The sequence below is a fragment of the Urocitellus parryii genome, chromosome 5 (genome assembly GCF_045843805.1).
Source record: "Urocitellus parryii isolate mUroPar1 chromosome 5, mUroPar1.hap1, whole genome shotgun sequence".
Taxonomy (NCBI): Eukaryota; Metazoa; Chordata; class Mammalia; order Rodentia; family Sciuridae; genus Urocitellus; species Urocitellus parryii.
Window position 1 is genome coordinate 200,128,739 of NC_135535.1, and position 21,707 is coordinate 200,150,445.

The following is a 21,707-nucleotide window of genomic DNA, read 5'->3' on the forward strand; positions in this document are numbered from 1 at the left end:
ACTAAAACAAATTCTGTAAGTATTTTATTTATCACTGAAGAAAAAACACAGCAGCAAGTTCTGTGTTGGCGTCAATAAGACCAAATAGTTAATCTTTAACATAGCTACTACACTCCAAAAATTGAAGTCAACACAGTCATTACTACAAATTACTTGTTGAAAGAATCTATTCTGAAGAGAAAGGAAATTAGGAAAAAGAATTTAAAGAATTCCTCCAAATCACACATTTATAAATATTGTCATATTTAAAATGCTTGAAAGGCATGAAGTCTCCATTAATGGAAAAGCAGTTTGCTATTGGCAACAGAAAAAAACAGCGATAGTTTACCAAATGCTTTAAAATTTAAAAGCTGTACTGTTTTGGGTTTGCACTTGAACAGTATTGTCATTACAATAATGACTGCAAATTGCTTTATACTCACCTCTTAAGTAAAATCTACAGAAAATCCCACTGTATCCAATGTCTGTAATATTTACTGCACTTACAGTGAACCTAAAAACTTCCTAAATTTAGTTAATAGTAAATACCTCAAAATACCTAAAGAGGTATGTTTCAACCGCTAATGGTGTGAAAATTGTTTCAGATCCACTGGTTTAAAGGGTCTTCGAATACATTTTAACAAAAGCTTAATACCTCATTCCAAATTAATATCAGATATTTCAAAATCAAACAAAAAAATATCAGTTCTATACCAAGATACAGGTGTTACTCCATACCCGACGGGTTCACATTTTAAATTTATTTTTTAGTTTTTCTCTTTTGTAAACAAGTGATTGATGAAATAATGCAACACCTTAAATTCCAGAAAATGGCATGGTTTTCCAAACCTTCTGTGGTTACGGTGCATGATCAATCTATTATATAGGATTAATATGAGTTCATGCTTTTTGTGTTATGGTGAAACAACATTAAAGAATCCAATTTAGATTGGTTGAAGAACAAGTATAATAATCCTTGAATGTGATCAAACCTATGTAAGACAGAGTCTGATTCCACCATCTTGGGACTTAACGTCGTACTGTGGTCCATCCATCTTCATCAGTCTCATTTTTAGTACGACGAAGGGATTCCCTATCCTTCTCAGCTCTCCATGAGGTCTTTTCTTTTTCACCTTCTCGGTCCCGGTCCCGGTCCCGGTCCCGTTCCCGTTCCCGTTCCCGTTCCCGTTCCCGTTCCCGGTCCCTTTCTCTCTCTCTTGAAAGAGCTGGGGGAGGAACTCGGCGAGGTGGATCCCGCTCTTCTGCCCGGTCATCTTTCCTATCATCAGCACGTCTCCAAGAGCTCACTAAAAAGTTCAATTTAGAAAATAAAACTTAAGGAATACTTCCCACACTGAAGATTTAACAGTACAGAATCACAACTTAAAAAAAAAAAAAAAAATCAATAAAAGTTCCACATATTTTAATTATTTTGACTATAATTCCTAAAAAAAAATCTGTAACATACTTAAGAGATATAACTCAAAATTTCAAAACAAACAGAAATCATTGGCCTGGGAAATATACTAGTATATTTAAAATTTTAATACAAAGTGATAAAACTCTGGCTGACCTGATGGGTATGTCACCACGGGCTTATAATCCCAGCTACTCTAGTGTCAGGCAGGAGGATTGCAAGATCAAGGACAGTCTGGCCAACTTTAAACTTCATTAGCAAGACCCTTTCCCAAAAATTTTTAAAAGGACTGGGGGTGTAGCTCAGTGGTAAACTGCTTGCCTAGTATGCACAAGGCCATGGGTTCAATCCCCAGCACAGGGTGGAGGATACTAGGTGAATGGACATTGTTAAATTGAAAGCATTTGGGGCTCTTGTTGAAAAATTTAACAACAAATTAGCCATAAAAATATAAAATTTTAAATTAGGGCTATAAGAATAAACTTATAATACTGCTGTACAGGCAAAATACTAAAAGTGTGGGATTGGGGCTATAGCTCAGTGGCAGAGCAATCGCCTAGTACATGTGAGACACTGGGTTCTATCCTTAGCCCCACATAAAAATAAATAATAAAGGCACACTGTCCATCTACAACTACAAAAAAATGAATAAACAAATAAAAAATACTAAAAGTATGTGAGAACAAGTACTTAAGTGCAATGGGCATATTAAATACATTAAAATATTTTTTAACGTTTCAACTGTCAAAATTTCAAAGAAAGAATTATTAAACTTTGTGCCAGGAAAGGAGAGCCAAACTTTTGTGAATTAAGATCTGCCAGGATCTTAATTCTAAAGTAACTGATTAAACTGCTTCTTCCTTTTTGCTAAATAAATTTCATCACTACATATTGCTCATTATCCAATTTGGTCTATTAATGCACTTTAAATTTAGAAATGAGCTTGGTCACAGCTTGACCATTAAGTGAATGAGAATCACAAGTTCTAAACTAAAATAGACTGTTTACCTGGTTTGGGGTATTGATGCATTATTTACAAAATAACTACATAAAACCCAAACTGCCAGAATGACTGTTCTCCAACACTCCAGCATAAATAACACTCATACCTTCTTCACGTTCTGATCTGAGGGGAGGCCCTCTCCGGTCTCTGTCATCTCTGAGATCTCTTCTTTCCCTTAGATCACGTCGATCATCTCTCTCACGACGACGATCATCCCTATCTCTGTCATCTCGGCGACTTGAATCTCTCCAGCTCGAAGATTCCTCAGCTGGTCCTCTTCTCCAGCCACCTTCATCCCTGTAACCATTTAAAATGACAAATTCTTGCTGAAGGTAAACTATACAGGCAATTTTAAGTGAACACATCATACCCATTCATAGTTTATGAATATATAAGGGACAAGGTTTAAACTCCTAAGTGGACCTCAGATACTGCACCCATGCTGGTTTCATTTACAGTTTATATAACCTGTAGATAGCTACACACAGTTTAAAACATTGTCTCATGAAAGGGATAATTCAATTATATGAACTCTAAAATTTTATTACATGATTTAAGAGATAAATGAGAAAGAAAGGTTTCTTAAAACACAGTTTGGAATACCCGAAGAGTATTTAAAAGAATATTAAAACTGTAACTCTACAAACAGTTCAGTTAGAAACATCCAACTTAAAAATAAATTCCCAACCTGGGTCTTCTGAAGCGATCCTCACGATCCCCACCATCTCTCTCTCTGTCCCTCTCTCTTTCAGGGTCTTTCTCATTCTCCTCACGATCTTGATTGTCTCTATCCCTTTCTTTGTCTCTATCCCATTCACGTTCTTCTGATGGCCTTGATTCTCGAGGTGGACCCCAACTCTCTTCTCTGGCCTTTTCTTTCTCTCTCCATCCACCTATTTTTTTAAAAAATAAGCAGCAAAATATTTTTTCACTCAAGAAACAGATCAGTAATCATAAAGGTATGTTGACATTAACTCATTAATTTAGAATGATGAAGACACTCCAATTTCATTTAAAAAGAAAAATCCTAAAGCTGTTGTGTGTCACTGCATAGACTACCTGGGTTTATGTTTCGTAAAATAAAAACATCATTGAATTTTTACTGTAAACAAAAGTTTGGGGTATACAATTTGTCCTGAGGGTAAGTAGACTGTTCATTTTAGCAGAAAACCTAAAGAGCTTTCCTTGAGCATTAAAGCCCAAATTATGAGTCATTTATACCTTGCAACATTCTCAGAATCTTCATCACCAAAAAAGACTCTTTTCATATTCCTGTCATACACCACTTACCACCCACCATCTAGTCATGAAACAAGGACAAATGCTTTGATCCTGCCCCATGTCTTGCATGTAGCCATGGATCTGAAATCTACAAAAAGGTCAAAGGAAGCAAACATTTCAGTGGAAACTTATCATAGCTGTACCACAAATAATTATTACTGTCACCAACACAGACACTACCATAGGCAAAGCACTAACCTAAACCATATGCCTAAATTGCCTGGCTCAATCCTATCAATAGCTGAGTCGGTCTTAATATTATCAGATTCTGTGCTTGCTAAAAAGTAGCAACCCCAAAATTTAATCTTGTGGCACCTTGCAGTCACTCCAAAGCAGCAAAAATTGTGAGTCGCCCAATATACACGACCACAGCTAAAGTGGGCAGCACTTTGCCTTCTGGTTTCAACTCTTACTCTAACAAGTGTCCTTTCCAGGGATTATTTATTTAGTGCCATGATACCTTTGTGATTTGCTACTGACTTCACTGTTTCAAACAACCCAAGCATACTACTGAAATGCTATCTAGTATCCCCAAGCACAAGAGCGCTATGAATGATGTCTCTTAGGGAGAAAATATATTATGTATCAAAAAAGCTTTGCTCAGACATGAGTTACAGTACTGTTGGCAGTGAATTCTATGCTCATGAAGCAATATTATGTTTCAAATAAGGTATCCTGAAAAAAACACATAAACATAGTTATTCTGACTGGCTAAAAATGTGACCAGAGGCCCAAAGGAACCTAATGTTATATTTCCTCTAGGACTCCTCAGTACCTACTGTACAGTTAACTACATTTTACATGAGGCCCCAAAGGTCACTTGCCCAGGGTCAGAACAGAAAAGATAAAGATAGTAGAAACCAAAGATAAAGACGAGGAAGCTGTTCGCTTAGATCCAAACTTAGAATGGCTTTTTACAGCACAAAGAAAAGAATTGGGAGTAGAACCAGTGGAGATAAGTTAGTAGGTAAAAGCAAGACCTCAAAGAATTACGGTGGGTGGCTGGGGATGTGGCTCAAGCGGTAGCGCGGTCGCCTGGCATGCGTGGGACCCGGGTTCGATCCTCAGCACCACAAACAAACAAAGATGTTGTATCCGCCAAGAACTAAAAATAAATAAATATTAAAAAAAAAAAAAAAAAAAGAATTACGGTGGCCCAGACCCAAGTTCAAGCAGATAGAATACAAAAGTGGATGGTTTTAAGGAACATCAAAAAGGCAGAACTATGGGCTGGGGATGTGGCTCAAGCGGTAGCGCGCTAGCCTGGCATGCGTGCGGCCCGGGTTCGATCCTCAGCACCACATACCAACAAAGATGTTGTGTCCGCCGAGAACTAAAAAATAAATATTAAAAATTCTCTCTCTCTCTCTCTCTAAAAAAAAAAAAAAAAGAAAAAAAAAGGGCAGAACTAAACTGAATCAAAGATTAAAATAAAGGATGAAAAAGACCAGAGAAAGGAGAGCTCCCAAATTTCTAGATTATACAGTTAAGACAGTGATGAGCCGACAGAAAAGTAGGAGTTTTATACAAGTTGAGTCTAAAATGTCAGTGAGGTTTCCCAGTGGAGACGTACCATGTGTGAAAAGCAGTTGTTGCCAATGTGCAATATGCAGACATCACCTAAAGATGGTCACAAATGTGTCATAGACACATACAACTATAGAAGGATCATAAAGTGAAAAAGATGAGTAGGCCCAGAACTAAAAAAACGAAAAGAGTTCTTCCATGTATAATCCTATGGTGGACAGGAGTCTGCATAAATATTTAATAACTGTACATTTTAAAGATCTATTTTCAAGAAGGCTGGCCTAAGATAGAACCTGAAGAACACTTAATACTTAAGTGATGGGAACAGAAAAATAGCATTCAAAGCAGCATCCAACTGAACAGAGAGAAAAAGAGCCCGACACCACTACAGAAGACAGTATCTGCTTTGGGGTGTGGAACAACAAAGGAAACTTTTGACATGAAATTGACTATATAAGGCATTTATGGGAAAAGATCCACTTATAAACAGAAAATGATAATATAGCTGAATGTCATTTATCCATTTAAATTTCATTTTCTGCATGTAAACACATCAGATGCCACAAAGCATCTCAACTAGTTGTCTATATACCAGAATTTTACCTGGCTTGACAAATGGCCTCCAGGGACCAGGTCTGGAGTCTTCACTTCGTCTGGGAATCCGATCATCTTCATTACGTCTGGGAATCCGATCGTCATCCATGTTTCTCCAAGGTCCCCTGTCATCATCTACACCACGTCTGGAAATTCTATCATCGTCAGCATTCCTCCAAGGTCCTCGATCATCATCCAACCCTCGCCTGGGACCCCGGTCATCATCCATGCCCCTTCTGGGACCCCGATCATCATCAGCATTGCGCCAGGATGATCGTTCATCATCAGCACCTCCTCGCCTGGGCCCCCGGTCCTCATCCATTCCACGTCTTGGTCCTCTGTCCTCATCAGCTGTTCGCCAGCTTCCTCTGTCGTCATCCAGTCCTCGTCTAGGTGGTCTATCATCATCTGCATGACGCCAACTTCCCCTGTCATCATCACCAATTCGTCTGGGAGGCCTGTCATCATCTGCATTACGCCAAGAAGGACGGTCATCATCTGTTCCACGACGAGAGAAGCGATCTTCATCAGGACCACGTCTAGGGCCTCTGTCGTCATCCATGCTGCGCCTAGGCACCCGATCATCATCTGGTCTAAGAGAGGACTCTCTCTCTTCATCATCTCCCAAACGCCTGGGTCGATCTTCATCTCTCCGATGAGGCCTTTCCTCATCACGCCCTTCTCCACGTCTCCACTCCCTACAGAGGAACAGCCACACATTTTTAAGGTCAAGTATTTTCACAAAGCATCCCATCATTCAGGAATTGTATTTTATTTTATTGCCTTTAAAAATACCTCAGGCCAGTATGGTGATGCTCACCTAAAATCTCAGGACTCAGGAAACTGAAACAAAAGGATTCCAAGTTTGAGGCCAGCCTAGGCAACTCATGAGATTGTCTCTCAAAATATTAAAAGATCTGGGGATGCAGCTGAGTGGTAGAGCACTTCTGGGTTCCATCCCCAGCCGCAAAAAATAAAAACCACCCAGGCACAGTAGTACATGCCTGTAATCCCAGTGGCTTGGGTGGGTGAAACAGGAGAATTAACTGCAATAAAGCAAGGCCATAAGTAATTTCAACTTGGAAGGCAGAGGCAGAAGGATCATGAGTTCAAGGCCAGCCTCAGCAAAAAGCAAGGCACCAAGCAACTCAGAGAGACCCTGTCTCTAAATAAAATACATAACACGACTGAGGATGTGTGTCAGTGGTCAGATATCCCCAAGTTCAATCACCAATACCAAGTTCAATCACCAGCAAAGTGGGGAAACAAGAACCTTGGCAATTTCTAATATTTTATAATGATTATTCTAAACTTACATTCTGAACAGAAACTAAAAAGCTGGCATTCTTGTCTACCACTAGAAGTTATTTCAAGGACAGCTACATCTATTTAACAAATCTAAAGAAAAAGTGTTATAGAATTCTTCCTTCTTACTCTCTAAACTCAATACTCTTAGGGAATTTAAAATATCTGAGATGAGTGTTTAGAGGTTAGTCATCATAGTAAGGGTGAAATAAAGAATCAGGCGTGATAATAATTCTCAGCTTTTCCTTTCTCCATCCCTACAAATAAGCCTATTTTTAAAACCACTGGTAAATGTTAAGTATGGTGGCACACACTTGTAATCCTTTGAGGCCAAGGTACGAGGATCACAAGTTCCAGTGTCAGCAACTTAGTGAGGCCCTAAGCCACTTAGCAAGACCCTGTTTCAAATAAAAAAGGGCTAGGAATGTAGCTCAGTGGCCAAGTATCCCTGGGTTCAATAATCCTAGGTACTGGGGAAAAACACACACACAAACCCCGATGGGAGTATTACCAGGATCCACAACAAAAATTCTGTGACTCTACTTACTTCTCTGGTGGACCTCTCCTCCACTCAGAGTCAGCTTCAGGTCCTTTTCTCCACGTGCCTTCAGAGTCTCTATCTCCCCAACGAGAATCCTGCATAAGCAAAGCAAACAAGAAGCACCACAGTGACAATGATTCGTAACGACAACTACTGGTAATACCAAATATAGTCAATCTTGACCTCAAACCCTTAAATATAAGCATGTCTTTAAAAAAATTTTTTTGCAATCAGACTGGCAGTACAACCAAACTAATATTCTCAAATATTGTACATGGCTTTTATAAGCTGGTAAAACACCACTTGAAATCACCCTGAGAGTACACATCTGGAGCACCTACAGATTACCACTGGCCTAGAAATTCCCTTTTGAAAAATATGATGCGGGGGGGGGGGAGTACTTTGAAACATACATCACAGTTCCTACTGAGCACATGCAAAAAAGAGTAGAATAAATGAAATGTCTAACAGAATGGTTAGATTAACCGTGTTTCTCTCTTGAAAGCACTGCACTAAAAATCATGGGAAGGGTGTCAGGAGATATTTAATTGGTATTTCATTAAAAATCTGGCACAACATTTCAATGAGCACCCTCTGACACAGCTTGCCTGCTCCTACAACATAACCTTCAGCCATAATTAGGTATGTAAGGCTCTCTGGAAGATACAGCCTACAGATGAGAAGCACTGAAGGACACATGTAGTCAGATAATAATTGTTCTCCTGCTATCATGGATGACTCTAGCCTATTAAGAGGGAGGCTGTGCCAAGACTTTCCCAAGTGGACACAAATTAAAAAGTCAATGTAACTAGTAACTAACATGGTCACTCCAATGGAGGGGGACATACATACCCAAAGACCACATTTCTCCCACTCCTCACATTTCCTTTAAAGATGTTTTTCATCTTTTTTCCAACTTTGCCTTTTCAAGGTGCTCTTCTTTATCTTTTAATGTTTATTTTACTCTTGTCATCTTTATGCAAAACAAAGCATAAGATATTGCGCCCTCCTCAATTCCCTTTCAAGGAGGGTGGTACTGAAGACTGAATCCAGCAGTATTCTCCCTACACTGAGCTACATCCCCATATCTTTATTTATTTTGAGACGGGGTCTAGCTAATTTGCCCAGGCTGACCTGGAATAATCTCAGCTAGGTAGGAGGATGAAGCGCACAAAGAACACAAAATCCAGGCAAGCCTTAGCAACTTAGTGAGACCCTGCCTTAAACAACAACAAAAGGTGGCAGGGTACAGCCGGGCATGATGGCACACATGTGTAACAGTGTGTGATGCAGGAGGTGAGGGAGGATCACAAATTCAAGGCCAGGCTTAGCAACTCAGCAAGGCCCTAAGCAACTTAGCAAAACCATGTCTCAAAAGAGAAAAAGGGCAAGAAAAGGGCTGAGGATATGCCTCAGTGGTGAAGCATCCAGGGTGCAATTCCCAGCACTAAAATAGATAGTTAAAGTGACCACACAAAAGAGATTTTGAGGGCTGGGGATGTGACTCAAGCGGTAGCGCGCTCGCCTGGCATGCGTGTGGCCCGGGCTCGATCCTCAGCACCATATACAAACAAAGATGTTGTGACCGCCGATAACTAAAAAATAAATATTAAAATTCTCTGTCTCTGTCTCTCTTTAAAAAAAAAGAGATTTTGAAGAGAAAAGGGAGGGAAACTTCCTTAAGTTAATATAATCTTATCTTGTCTAAGGAGAATTATACCTCTGGTTTTAAGAGTAAAAATGCCAACAGTGAATAATGAAAAAAAGATCAATCACAATGAGCCTAATATCATCGGTGAAATGATTAAATTCCTTTTAAGGATAAAGAAAACTGTAGAAATTTTCAAGGAATAAAAAAGCATCTGGGGGTTGGGATTGTGGCTCAGCGATAGAGCGCTCGCCTGGCATGGGCGGGACCCGGGTTTGATCCTCAGCACCACATAAAAATAAAGGTATTGTGTTGTGTCCATCTATACCTAAAAACTAAATAAATAAAAAGTTTTTTTTAAAAAAGCATCTAGGGCTGGGGCTGTGCCTCAGCGGTAGAGAGCTCGCCTAGTATGTATGAGGCCCTGGGTTCAATCCTCAGCAACACTAAATAAATAAAATAAAGGTATTGTGTCCAACTACAATTAAAACATAAATTTTAAAAAAAAAGACCAAGATCAGTAACAAGAATCCTCCCCTGTGTGATAATGCATTAAAAAGAATAAAAGATGATTCTGAAGTGGCCAAACACTGAACCATTGTTCAAGTATGAGAAAGAAACAAAATCTCTTGAGATACAAAGACATTCTGTGGAAAAAGAAAAAAAACAAACTAAAATATATAAAATAAAACCAAAATGTATCTGCAAAGAGGAAAACATGATACAGTATAAACATATTTAGCACTAAACAATTGCTAGAAAGATTTTTCTGTTGTTTTCTTTTGTTTAAACAAAGCTTCGCAGCTTACATGGATGGGCCTTTTCCCCTCAAGAAAAAGTGGAGGGCTGGGATTGTGGCTCAGTGGTAGAGCGCTTGCCTATCAGGCATGAGACACTGGGTTTGATCTTAAGCACCACATACAAAATAAATTTAAAAGCTCATATTGACAAAACTGTTAATTTGATAGAGGAGGAGGAGGAGAAACTGGAGAGGGGCTCCATGGTAGAGTGCTTGCCTAGCATGTGTAAGTCACTGGGTTCAATCCCCAGCACTACAAAAGAAAAACTGGAAAACTATTTGTCTTTGATTTTATTGTGCAGTACAGGTGTGTCCCCCACTGTCTACTGTGTTGGTTCACTGTATGACCACCGTACTGGAAATATCTGAAATAACTTATTATTTTTGACAGAATAATTAATATTTCTTAATTATTACTGAAATAAAACAAATACCTTACAAATAAACTAACAGTTGCTCACATGGCCATAAAATTTACTGCTAAGGAGTCCTAAGTAGGAAGAGAAGAGGTTGTAATGATCTTGAGGCAAAATATACCCAGCAATAATACCTAAGTAATGCTCAGAATTTGGTTTGTTCTGTAGAAGTAGAAACTAAAATTTATACCATAAAAATTTAGATAAATTTTAGGGAAAACTAGTGGTAACCACAAGAAGAGGAAATAAAAATAAGCAGAGAAAAGTCCTTAAATTTGCCTTAAAGAAAAAAGGCTCTCAAGAATATGGAAGCAGACAGCATGAAAAAAGAGGCATTACAGTAATGGTATGTCCTTATAGCCATGGGGTGGGCATGACTATAATAGGGTAAAATGACTACAAGTATAGACAGATGGATTTAGGAAACTAAAAGAATTTTTAAAATCATAAATTACAGGAGGTCTGTTTTCTTTTCTAAGATGACGTTCCCATAAAAAAAATATATAACATGTTTTAAATAACACAGCAGCTCTGATTTCATACATATATATACAAAACTTTGTGTCCAACAGAAAAAAATATTCACAAAAACCTAACAATGTATTTTTTTTAATATTTATTTATTTATTTTTTAGTTTTCGGCAGACACAACATCTTTGTTTGTATGTGGTGCTGAGGATCGAACCCGGGCCGCACGCATGCCAGGCGAGCACGCTACCGCTTGAGCCACATCCCCAGCCCCCTAACAATGTATTTTAGAATGCACAGAAATAAAATTGGAAATTAGCAACAAGGATAAAAATCCTACAGGACGCAGTGGCACATGCCTATAATACCAGCAACTTGGGAGGTTAAGACAGGAGGATCATTAAATTCAAGACCAGCCTATACAACTCAGTGAGTCTGTCTCAAAATTTAAAAAGGCCTGGGGATGTAGGTCAGAGATAAAATACCCTTTGGTTCAATCTGGGGGCGGGGCCCCAAAACTCTGTCCATATACATTGTAAAAGTAAAGACCATATTGTAAGCATGAGGTCCTTCCATAAAGATAAGCATCCAATACAGGTGTGGCACAGAGAACGCCATGCCAAGCTATTTCTCTTAAAATAAAAGTTGACCCAGGAGATGCAGTGGCCTACACCTATAACCTCAGCAACAAAGGAGGCTGAGGCAGGATTGCCAAATTCAGTCAAAGCCAGACTCAGCAACTTAGTGAGGTCCTAAGCAACTTCATGAGCCCCCATCTCAAAATTAAAAATTAGGGATGGAGTTGTGGCTCAGTGATAGAGTGCTTGGTAGAGCACTTGCCTGGCATGTGTGAGGCCCTGGATTCGAGCCTCAGCACTGCATGTAATTAAATAAAATTATTTGGGCTGGAACTGGGGCTGAGCACAGTAGCATACTTGTCTAGCTGAGTGAGGCACTGGGTTCAATTCTCAGTACCATGTGTAAATAAATAAAATAAAGGTCTATCAACAACTTAAAAAGATATTTAAAAAATAAAAATTATAAAAATATCCACTGCCAACTAAAAAATATATATTTTTAAAAAAATTCTACAAATGGGGGAGCTGGGGATGTAGTCCAACGGTAAGCACCCCTGCACTCAATCCCAGGTACCAAAAAAAAAAAAAAGGAAAGAAAAAGAATGTTAAAACAATGTTTTCTCTAAAGAACAAAGTGGGCACATTTCAAGGAAAATTAAGAATACAGAGACAGGCATCAGACACATAAAGCAGAAAGAGAAGAAAGTGGTGACAGTAGGGCTGAGGTTGTGGCTCAGTGGTAGAGTACTCGCCTGGCACATGTGAGGCACTGGGTTCAATCCTCAGCACCACATAAAAAGTTAAAAATAAAGGTACTGTGTCCATCTACAATAAAAAAAATGGTGATAGTAGAAACTAGTGAAAAACGCAATAACCATGAGAAGCCTAATGTAGGGACACAAAGAACAAGCTTAAGAGTTCTTTAATTAAGTGGGTAACATACAATCAATCAGGAAATGAAATTCATGAGACCCAAGATTGTAGAGAGAATACAGGTCAGTTTGACAATATTATAAATATTTAGAATAGTGTTTGAATCATTTAGGGATCTGATTAAACTGCAGATTCTGAATCGTGAGGTTTGGGCGTGGGACTGAACAAGCTCTCAGTAGATGCAGATTGTTTTATCTCTGCCCAAGAGAGAATTTGTGTCACGTCACCTTCTAGGTATCATGCAAGAAGGTTAGTTGATATGTCAAGATTATTGTAATGTTTTGAGCAATAAAAAAAAAAAAGAACGTTAGTTGACAAACATGAAACTCATTACAACAGAAAATCATATCTGTGCTCACCTTCCTAGAAAGTGGGTCATCGCCAAGTCTTCTCTCCTCTTCTCTACGGCGTTCTCTCTCTTCAATTTCCAACTCCCTTTGGCGTTTTTTCCTTTCTACTTCTTCTAGTTTTTTGACACGCTCCTGATATTCTCGAAGCTCTTCCTCACGTTTGGCACGCTCAGCCCTCTCTCTTTCTTCTCGCTCTATATAATTTATTTGGTTACTAAGTGTTCCTCTCACCAGCACCTTTTCCCTTTTCCCCTAGTTTTAGGCCTAATTTTCTAATGTTAAATAAGCAGGATGCATAGAGTAGAAGGAAATTATAAAACAGCTAAATGGCATAAGATATTCAAGAAAACAAGGATGAGATTAGATTCCCTCCCTCCATTCCTGCAAATCTGAGATTCCAGACAGAGGACCATTTGACAGCCTTCATTTGGCATTCATTCTTCAATCAATGTTAATACCTTTACAGAATTCAGTGATGAAAAACAAAAAGCATGAATTTTTAAAAGAACATCAAACAAGACTCAGGAATTGAAGCAAGAGTTGCCCAAGTTTGAGGTCAGCCTGGACAATTCAGCAAGGCCCTGCTTCAGAAAATACATAAATAGATAGGCTGGGATGTAGCTCAGTGGTAGTGCCCCTGGATTTAATCCCAGTACCGCAGGGGGAAGAAGAAAAAAAAAAACAGAGGATCAAATATGTGGAAACAAATTCACAAAAGACACAGCATCCTCAATGTAACAACCTGGATTCTGAAAACAGTTCACTATAGTGCTAAAAATTCACCTATCTAGATTCCTATATTTTCTATGAAATAAGATTGCCAAACACTACATTTGACATCAGCCAGAATCCATCCCTCCAACCATGTCTATGTGGTTTTACCTTTCAGCATTTGCTCCTCGGCCCTCCTCTGCTCCTCCTCCTCTTTTTCTCTATAGTAAGTTATTCTTCGCTCTTCTTTACGTTGCCTCTTCCGCTCCTCCAAACGATTATGTCTTTCTTCTGCTAATCGCTCTTCAAACTGTTTAAGTTTTTCCTACAATGAAACAGTCCCCCAACCAAAAAATAATATTTTTTTTTCAAAAGAACAAACTACATTTCTTAGAACCCAAAAAAGGAACCTCCAAGTACAAAGACCAGAATTTCCAACCATATCTGCATGCCAAATTTCTTACATTTTACATTGTTGATAAAATTATTAAAATTACAATGCCTAGGAACTCTGATCTCAAAGTTGCTGTTTCATTTCTGAAACATAAAATAAACCTGTACAAAGAGACTTTCACATTTAGAAAAGATGAAAACTTTTCCAAAATATTTCTAAAATAACATTTGAATATTCTTTACTAAACACATTAACTCAGGACAGAATGTACCATTGTGTTTATAGAGAATATTAAGGCAAAACTAAAAAGCTCATAAATAAACTTTTCCTTAAAACCAGTAAATTCACCTCATAAACTGACTGTCGCGCTGCTTTGAGTCGCATCACAAATAAATCTCTGTCTTCAAGCATTCGAGACATTCGAGTCTTGTGTTCAAGAGCCTTTTCCCGCTCCAGCTGCATAGTAGTAATCTGCAAGTACACAATACAGTTAAATATGAAAGTATTTATTACTGATTACTAACTCACTCCAAACAAATTGCCGACATTCTCGAACAATTAGCAATGACTACTTCCTTCCTTCTTCCATCTTCCCATAAAAGTGGCATGATAACCATGATTCTTGCCCACAGGTCCCCAGGAAGGCACTCAGGCACAAGGAGTCCTGGAGGAGCTATCATTTAAGAGATAGGATTTATTTAGTACCATGATATCAGAAATTTTTATGAGATTTTTTTAAAATATTTATTTTTTAGTTGTAGTTGGGGCACAATATCTTTATTTATTTATTTTTATGTGGTGCTGAGGATCGAACCCAGGGCCTCACATATGCTAGGCGAGCGCTCTACTGCTGAGCCACACACACACACAATTCACCCATTTTAAGTGTACATAAGGGCTGGGGTTGTGGCTCAGCAGTAGAGCGCTTGCCTCCCACGTGCAAGACCCTGGGTTCAATCCTCAGCATCACATAAAAATAAATAAGTGAAATAAAGGTGTTGTGTCCAACTAAAAAAAAAAATACTTAAAAATTAAAAAAATAAAGTGTACATAAAATTATTTTTTAAATAAGCATTCCAGTTGTCCTTTATGTTACTCCGTTTGTAATCTAGACCATGAATTTTCCATTTTTTTTTCCCCTCATTTTCTCTTTGCTATTAGGGATTGAGCCTGGGGTGCTCTACCTCTAGATAATTCCCCAACCCTTTTTTTTTTTCAATTTTGAGACAGAGTCTCACAAAGTTGCTGAGATCCTTCTGCCTTAGCCTCCCAAGTAAATAGGATACATGCGTGCGACACCATACTCCGTTCTACTGTAAAAATTTCTACTTTCCATTAATCTGTTAGTAAGCAGATATTAAATCACCATTTTTAACAAAATAAGTCAACTGTGAAACCCTAGTCCCATTGAGGGCAGAAGATTTTATTACAGTTTACAACCTAAAAATATTAGTTAAATGAAAAACTTACTCTTTCTTCTTCTTGTTGTTCCCACAGATCCATGTCTTTAATCCTTTGTTCCTCATAAGCACTCTTTATCAAAGGAATTTCTTCTAAACGTTTAGCTCTTTCAAAATAGTCAATCTGAATGGCATGAAAATAAATTCAGTTGTTAACATTTTTATAAACATTTTTTTTCCAGTTCTGGGGATTGAACCCATATATAATAGACAACTATTCTACCAAACCTTCTTAGCCCTTATTTTGAGATAGATTCCTGCTGAGTTGCCCAAACTGGCCTTCTTCTGCCTCAGCCTCCTAAGTAAAATTATAAGTGTATACCACTATACCCAGTTTCTTTTAACTTGTGTTGAAAGTTTACTGGACCTTTCATTTACCTTCTTTTCTTGGTTCTTCAGCCGTTCTTGAAGTTCCTTCTTTTCTTTCTCCAGTTGTTCAACCTGTTTAGCCATGATAAAATCTGGATCCAATTCTTCAAGATCCTAAAAGGTAATTCAAATGTACCATCATTAATATAAACATAAAAGAAATACCTAACAATCAATAGGACACACTGCTTTCTAAATCAAATCCTAAATTAAAACATACACAATCTTAACATCTCTTTCTGCCTCTTCCACTTTACATCCACCCAAATTACCAACAGATGAAGACACAGGTTACAAACTGCATGGACCAATTAAAATCAAATGCTTACTCTCAGATTAACTCACCAAGACAGCTGTAACAAAATGCATGAAATATCCTAAAACCCCAAAATAAATCAACTAATGGCAAACAACTATGGTTGCAAGAGTAACAGAAGACCTGGGTCAAACTCGGTTGTTAATGAGTGATATTCTACATACTTCAATGTCAATATCTTTGAATGCTTTGGCACCCAGCTCTGTCTTTTTGATCTGCTCCAATCGCTCACGAACAGTTTTCTTTTTGATTTGTTCATGTTCTTGTAAGATCCGCTCCTTCTCCCTCTCTTTTGCCTCCTGGCGCAGTCTCTCTTCTTCAGCCTTGCGTACTTTCTGAAGTTCAGCTTCCCTTTGTTCCAATTCCTCTTTCTCACGCTGAATATTAAGACTCTCAAGCCGCTCTTTCCTTTCCTCAATTGTCTGCCGGCGAGCCAATATACGCTGATGTTCTTTCCGTGAATTTTTAAGATATGCAGTCACTGCCAACTGATGTTGTTCTTCTTTCTCTTGCTTCAAAACCAAATGCATTTTTTAAAACATTAAAAGCAACAGACGCTGGTATTAAACATCAAAAAAATGTACAAAATAACCCTGATGTACTGCCCTTATCTGTATTTTCATTTAATAAGAAAAGATAGCATTACCCAAGCCATTTGTTGTGATGCTACACCTATTCAGTCACTGATGGCAATTACCTAGCTAAAGAACCATCTCTACTTGCTAGGTCAACTTTTCTCTGTGCCCAAATCTACCTTAAATACTCAAAGAAATACTGAGATCACAAACAACTTAAGCAGGAAGGAGAAGCCCAATCACTGTGTACTTCACTCTTTGGGGGTCATAATATATGAACAGCCTTCTGTTTTATATTACTGATCTGTTACTACATTACCTCTGCAGTATTTTGTGCTGAAAGGTATTAAAGTGATTTGTTTATCTAAGAAATCTGATAAAATAACAAAATTACCAAGTGAATAAAAAATAGCAAATATCCCTTCTCTCAGATATTATCTCAAGCCTTTTCCAGAAACATAAGAATCCCTCACGACTTGAATAATTCATTTCCCCCAAAAAACATGTATACCAGTATATGAGCTGGCTTGATGACTTCAAGTGCCTTTGCAAGCACTGAGGACATGGCTGTGAGCTGATTTCTTATCTGTTCTGAAGGCATGCTCTGCAGATGAGGACCAATTGGTGCATCTTCTCGGGTAGCATAATTCAAATCAGATCCAAAACTCAGGGTCCGAGAAGTGTGGTCAATACGAACCTTAGGAAATTAAATTATCAGGTGAAATTGATATATTAACATGAAATCATTCGACAAGTATCTTGATAAAAATAAAATTCAACTGAATTTAAGAAGTTAACAAGAATGCTAAGTATAAAAAAGTAGTTTTTTTTAAAAAGGCGCCATTATACCAGAAGCACAAAAAACAAAAGGTATATATCTTTCTAGTCCTCAGGGAACTTCTGCCCACCTCAATGTCCCCTTATAGTACATACCTGCAGGTCACAGTGCCTGGCTGCATCTACTATGGCCCGTTCCAGTTGGAAAGCATCAACAAAAGGAACCAGAGAAGTCAAACGAGAAAATTCAATGCTCTGATATATCTGTGCCACCTGCATAAAAAACATAGGGTTGATAATAATAGCTGCCATTTATTTAGCACTTTTGATGTGCAATCTCATGACATCCAACTGTTCAGAAAAACACAAAACTGAACCTGTTATTTTCATAGTACATTTTCCAAACTATCAAGCCCTATTCCTATGCTATAAATCATCATATTATACTACTCCTCCTCAAGTGTGTCATCTTTTGAAATCCTAGTTTCATAAAACAAATTAACTGGTCACATAATTCCCCGGCACCATACACATACAAAAGCTCACATATTTATCAATAAGAATTACTATTCATTTAGTACCTTTAAACACTTTTTGTAAAATTTTTTGTCTGAAGGAGACTGGCAGCATTACTATTTATAGTTATTCTGCTAATTAATCTTCAACTATTTGTGTAGCACATAAGAAATAACACTGCTCACATATACAAAGGAAAGCAGGTCAATGAAATGTGCATATACTTAAGGGGATATATAATTAAAGAATCCTTCACCAAATGAAAACCAAAAAGAACATTTAGCTATTACTAAAAGTAACATTTCAACTTACTCAAGATGTTGGACTTAAACTGTACTATAACAAGTGTTAACAAAGAGAAAGGTTGTCTCATTCTCTCTTCTTGTTAAGAATTGGTTGAAAATTTGTGTTACTGTGTAAGACAATTCCACTACTTATGCTAAAGAAAATCCATGCACATGGAAAGACAGGAATATGTAAGAAGCACAATGCTGTGACATTTTCTAACAGGAAAAAAACCTATAAATACAGGTTTTCACTAATAAGTACACCATGATACCACCTGGCTATGAAAAAAACCACATAGGTATGAAAGAAATAAGAAAGCTCTACATTAGACAGGTATGGTTGTGCAGGCCTGTAATCCCAGCAACCAGGAAGGAAGCTGAAGCATGAGGATTGAGAGTTCCAAGCCAGGCTCAGAAACTAAACAAGGCCCTAAGCAACTTAATGAGACCCTGTCTCAAAATAAAAAAGGACTGGGGATGTGGCTCTGTGGTTAAGCACCCCTGGGTTCAATCCCTGGTACTAAAAACAAACAAACCCTACTTTAGTAATAAGAAAAATGCAAAATGAAAAAAAAAAAAAACGAAAAATGCAAAATGATAGGGTTCAACAAGAAAGTAAGTAAACATTGTTTCATTTTGTTTTCAAAACAAATCAGACTAATTTGGATGGGGGCAGAACTGTTGAAAGCTTTTACTTCCTGGGCAATTCTAAATTTTTCCAGTAAATGCTAGAAATGCTCAAAAAAGGAAATTCCACTTTCTCCACAAAACATGCATTTGTATTTTTACCTGCTGTAGAAGGCGGAGTATGGTGTTGTTCTGCAGTTGAGGCACATACTGCTGCAACTCTGGTTCCTTTTCAGGTTGTTCCCTAACCCAATTTAAAACCTACAAAATCCATTAAATTAGAAAGAATTATACTTTTAGGAAACAAATACTGAAATATCTGAAATGCTTTCAATTTTTTAATACACAAAAACATCATAAAATGCAAAGAAATAGAAAATGTAACATGAAGGTTTTTGATACTTGTCTGAAGGTGACTGACAGCAATGACTACAACAGTCATGCTGCTAATTTACCTCCACGTTTGTTTAGCACATCAGAAATATCTTTTCTCTTGATATAAAAGAAAAAAGACAATGAAATGTGCACTGATTCAAACATAAGATAATACTTATCTCTAACAAAGATAAATACAACCCGAAACTGCAATAATGCCGGCTACATGGTATCAAAACCAAAACGTAAAGACAAATGCTTACTTTAGTGACTCTCTCACAGAGTTTTAATGGGTTAAATTCTACTTCCAGCCAGTTGTACAGGTCTTTTACTTCTGGGACAACATATTGTAGTACATTGAATCTGACCTATAGTAAACAAAGCACAAGGTTTAACAGTAGCATATTTTCCACTAGGAGTCTAACGGGGTATAAATTTAGAGAAAACAATGGGGTCAGAAATGTGTAAAATGGATTTGAAGATTGTAAAGCCTGAACCCCCTTAAATTTACCAAAGTTTACCTAAATCTATCTAAACTATAACCCAGGGGAGTTTCTTGCCCCACATTATACATCTGTCTATAGTGAAATAACTTAAAAAGGAAATAACTCTAAGCCAACCTAGTAAGATACTGGCACAAATATGGCCACCATAGACAATTTATTACCAACAAAAAATCTGTGCAAATTATCACAAAAATTAGGGAAACACTTTCTATTAAGCCTAAATTAGAGAAACCACAAATGTCCATCAACAAGACAGTGTTCCATTCATTTGGCAGTTACATCCTCAGGATCACCCAACCATATGTAGGAAATACTGGGGGAGGGAGACTGCATCTCTGCTATATATATACTTTTTTTTTTCCCCCATATTAGAGATTGAACCCAGAATACTTCACCACTGAGTCACATCCCTAGCTCTTATTTTTTATTTTGAGACAGAGTCTAAGCTGCTTAGGGCCTCGATTAGTTGCTAAGGGTAGCCTCAAACTTATCCTCCTGCCTCAGCCTCAAATTCCTGAACTGTGGACATGAGATACCACTCCTGGATACTTGTAGATTTTTCTTCTTCTCATTGTTCTGTAAAGAGTCTTAACCGTACATTCCAAACTATCAAGCCCTATTCCTATGCTACAAATCACTTTTTACAAAGCACTAACTTTGCATTAAATATCATAAGTAATCTATAGCTCATTTTAAGTTTTTAGGAGATTATATGCAAATTTACACTATTTTAAATAAGGGACTGTGGTATCCACAGGGGATCTGGAAACAATCCTTTGAACACAACAACTGTTACTTTACAGCTTTAAGTGGATAACAATGATTAAGAGCCACAGCTTTAAAGCTATAAAACAATAGCTGGGCACAGTGCCATACACCTATAATCCAAGCGGGGCCTGAGGCAGTTGTTCAAAGACAACTTATCCAGGCCCTAAGAATTTATAGAGACCCTGTCCCTAAAAAATATAAAATGGGATGGGGATGTGGCTCAGTGGTTAAGTGCCTCTGGGTTCAATCGCTGGTACCAAAAACAAAACCATATAAAATGAAACTTTAATAGAAAAAAGTGTCTTAGGTATCTAGAATAAGGTCCAAAGCTTGCCCCTTTTCTCTGGGCCCCATCATCCATATGTGGAAATGCTACATGAGTCAGCTTGCTTTGTTTTCCTATAGCCCCCTGAAATATGACTATGCTTGCCCATTGTTACACTTTCTTGACTCAGTGTCCCACAATATTCCTCAGAACCAGTCCAAGTCTTCTTATATCAAAGCTCCCACCAATTTAACCTATTGGAAATGATCATCTGGAAATACCCCATTTATACCAATAGTTTCCTATTCATAAATGAGAATCCTTTTGACAATTAATCAGAATTCCCAGTACTTAATCACAAATTTTTCAACTTTATCAGTTTTCTGTCCAAAGCTGTAAAAACACAGACTGATACTAACCATATCATTAATAAGGCCAATTCGTGTTGGTGGGGCTTGAAGACCTAGTAATGTTGCAAGACGACGTTGTTTTTCAACTATAATGCCATCCATATCCAGAAGTCGAGCAATGTCAGTACGCTCAGGGGTTATAGGGATGGACAGAGTAGCCAAAAGGACTCGGGTAGACATTCTGTGGTAAAGAGATTAAATCTGTTAAGTCAAAATGTTGCTTGATGAGCAGAAAAAGTAGATCAGAATCACCTTTCTTTAGTCATATAGAATGATATGCCAGTGTCAGAAGATGTACATCACACCCACATTATCCCATCATATGGGATTAATCAAAAGAGAAATGGATCCTGCTTAAATTAATACTCATGGAATCACAATTTCAATCCACCCACTCACTATTGCTGCTGCTTTTTTGCGGCCAACAGGCAGAAAAGACACATTTTGTGAACCCAATAAATAAATGGCAATAAGGAGAAAAAAATTAATGCCAGGTACAATGACACACTTCT

The 21,707-nt window shown here is 37.8% G+C and overlaps 1 protein-coding gene and 2 non-coding genes across 3 annotated transcripts in view; all 3 read right to left on the bottom strand.

The window, feature by feature from the left end:
* Window positions 1-7: 7 nt before the first annotated feature.
* The window catches only part of Eif3a (eukaryotic translation initiation factor 3 subunit A), a 35,727-nt gene continuing 14,027 nt past the window's right edge, over window positions 8-21,707 (bottom strand). Inside the window, exons 7-22 of the mRNA XM_026384169.2 lie at window positions 21,205-21,376; window positions 19,510-19,614; window positions 19,034-19,132; window positions 17,598-17,714; window positions 17,176-17,361; window positions 16,254-16,601; window positions 15,783-15,887; window positions 15,415-15,528; window positions 14,293-14,415; window positions 13,722-13,875; window positions 12,849-13,033; window positions 7,654-7,742; window positions 5,811-6,499; window positions 3,088-3,292; window positions 2,506-2,696; window positions 8-1,286 (exon numbers count right to left, since the gene is read on the bottom strand). Of these exons, the coding sequence (XP_026239954.2) occupies window positions 1,009-1,286; window positions 2,506-2,696; window positions 3,088-3,292; window positions 5,811-6,499; window positions 7,654-7,742; window positions 12,849-13,033; window positions 13,722-13,875; window positions 14,293-14,415; window positions 15,415-15,528; window positions 15,783-15,887; window positions 16,254-16,601; window positions 17,176-17,361; window positions 17,598-17,714; window positions 19,034-19,132; window positions 19,510-19,614; window positions 21,205-21,376 (3,160 nt within the window). The 3' untranslated portion in view covers window positions 8-1,008. The remainder of the gene's footprint in view (window positions 1,287-2,505; window positions 2,697-3,087; window positions 3,293-5,810; window positions 6,500-7,653; window positions 7,743-12,848; window positions 13,034-13,721; window positions 13,876-14,292; window positions 14,416-15,414; window positions 15,529-15,782; window positions 15,888-16,253; window positions 16,602-17,175; window positions 17,362-17,597; window positions 17,715-19,033; window positions 19,133-19,509; window positions 19,615-21,204; window positions 21,377-21,707) is intronic.
* Window positions 18,046-18,177, bottom strand: LOC113179619 (small nucleolar RNA SNORA19). Its single transcript, XR_003300368.2, has one exon. It is a non-coding gene; the product is annotated as a small nucleolar RNA SNORA19 (small nucleolar RNA).
* LOC113179620 (small nucleolar RNA SNORA19) lies at window positions 19,272-19,399 on the bottom strand. The gene has a single exon (XR_003300369.1). It is a non-coding gene; the product is annotated as a small nucleolar RNA SNORA19 (small nucleolar RNA).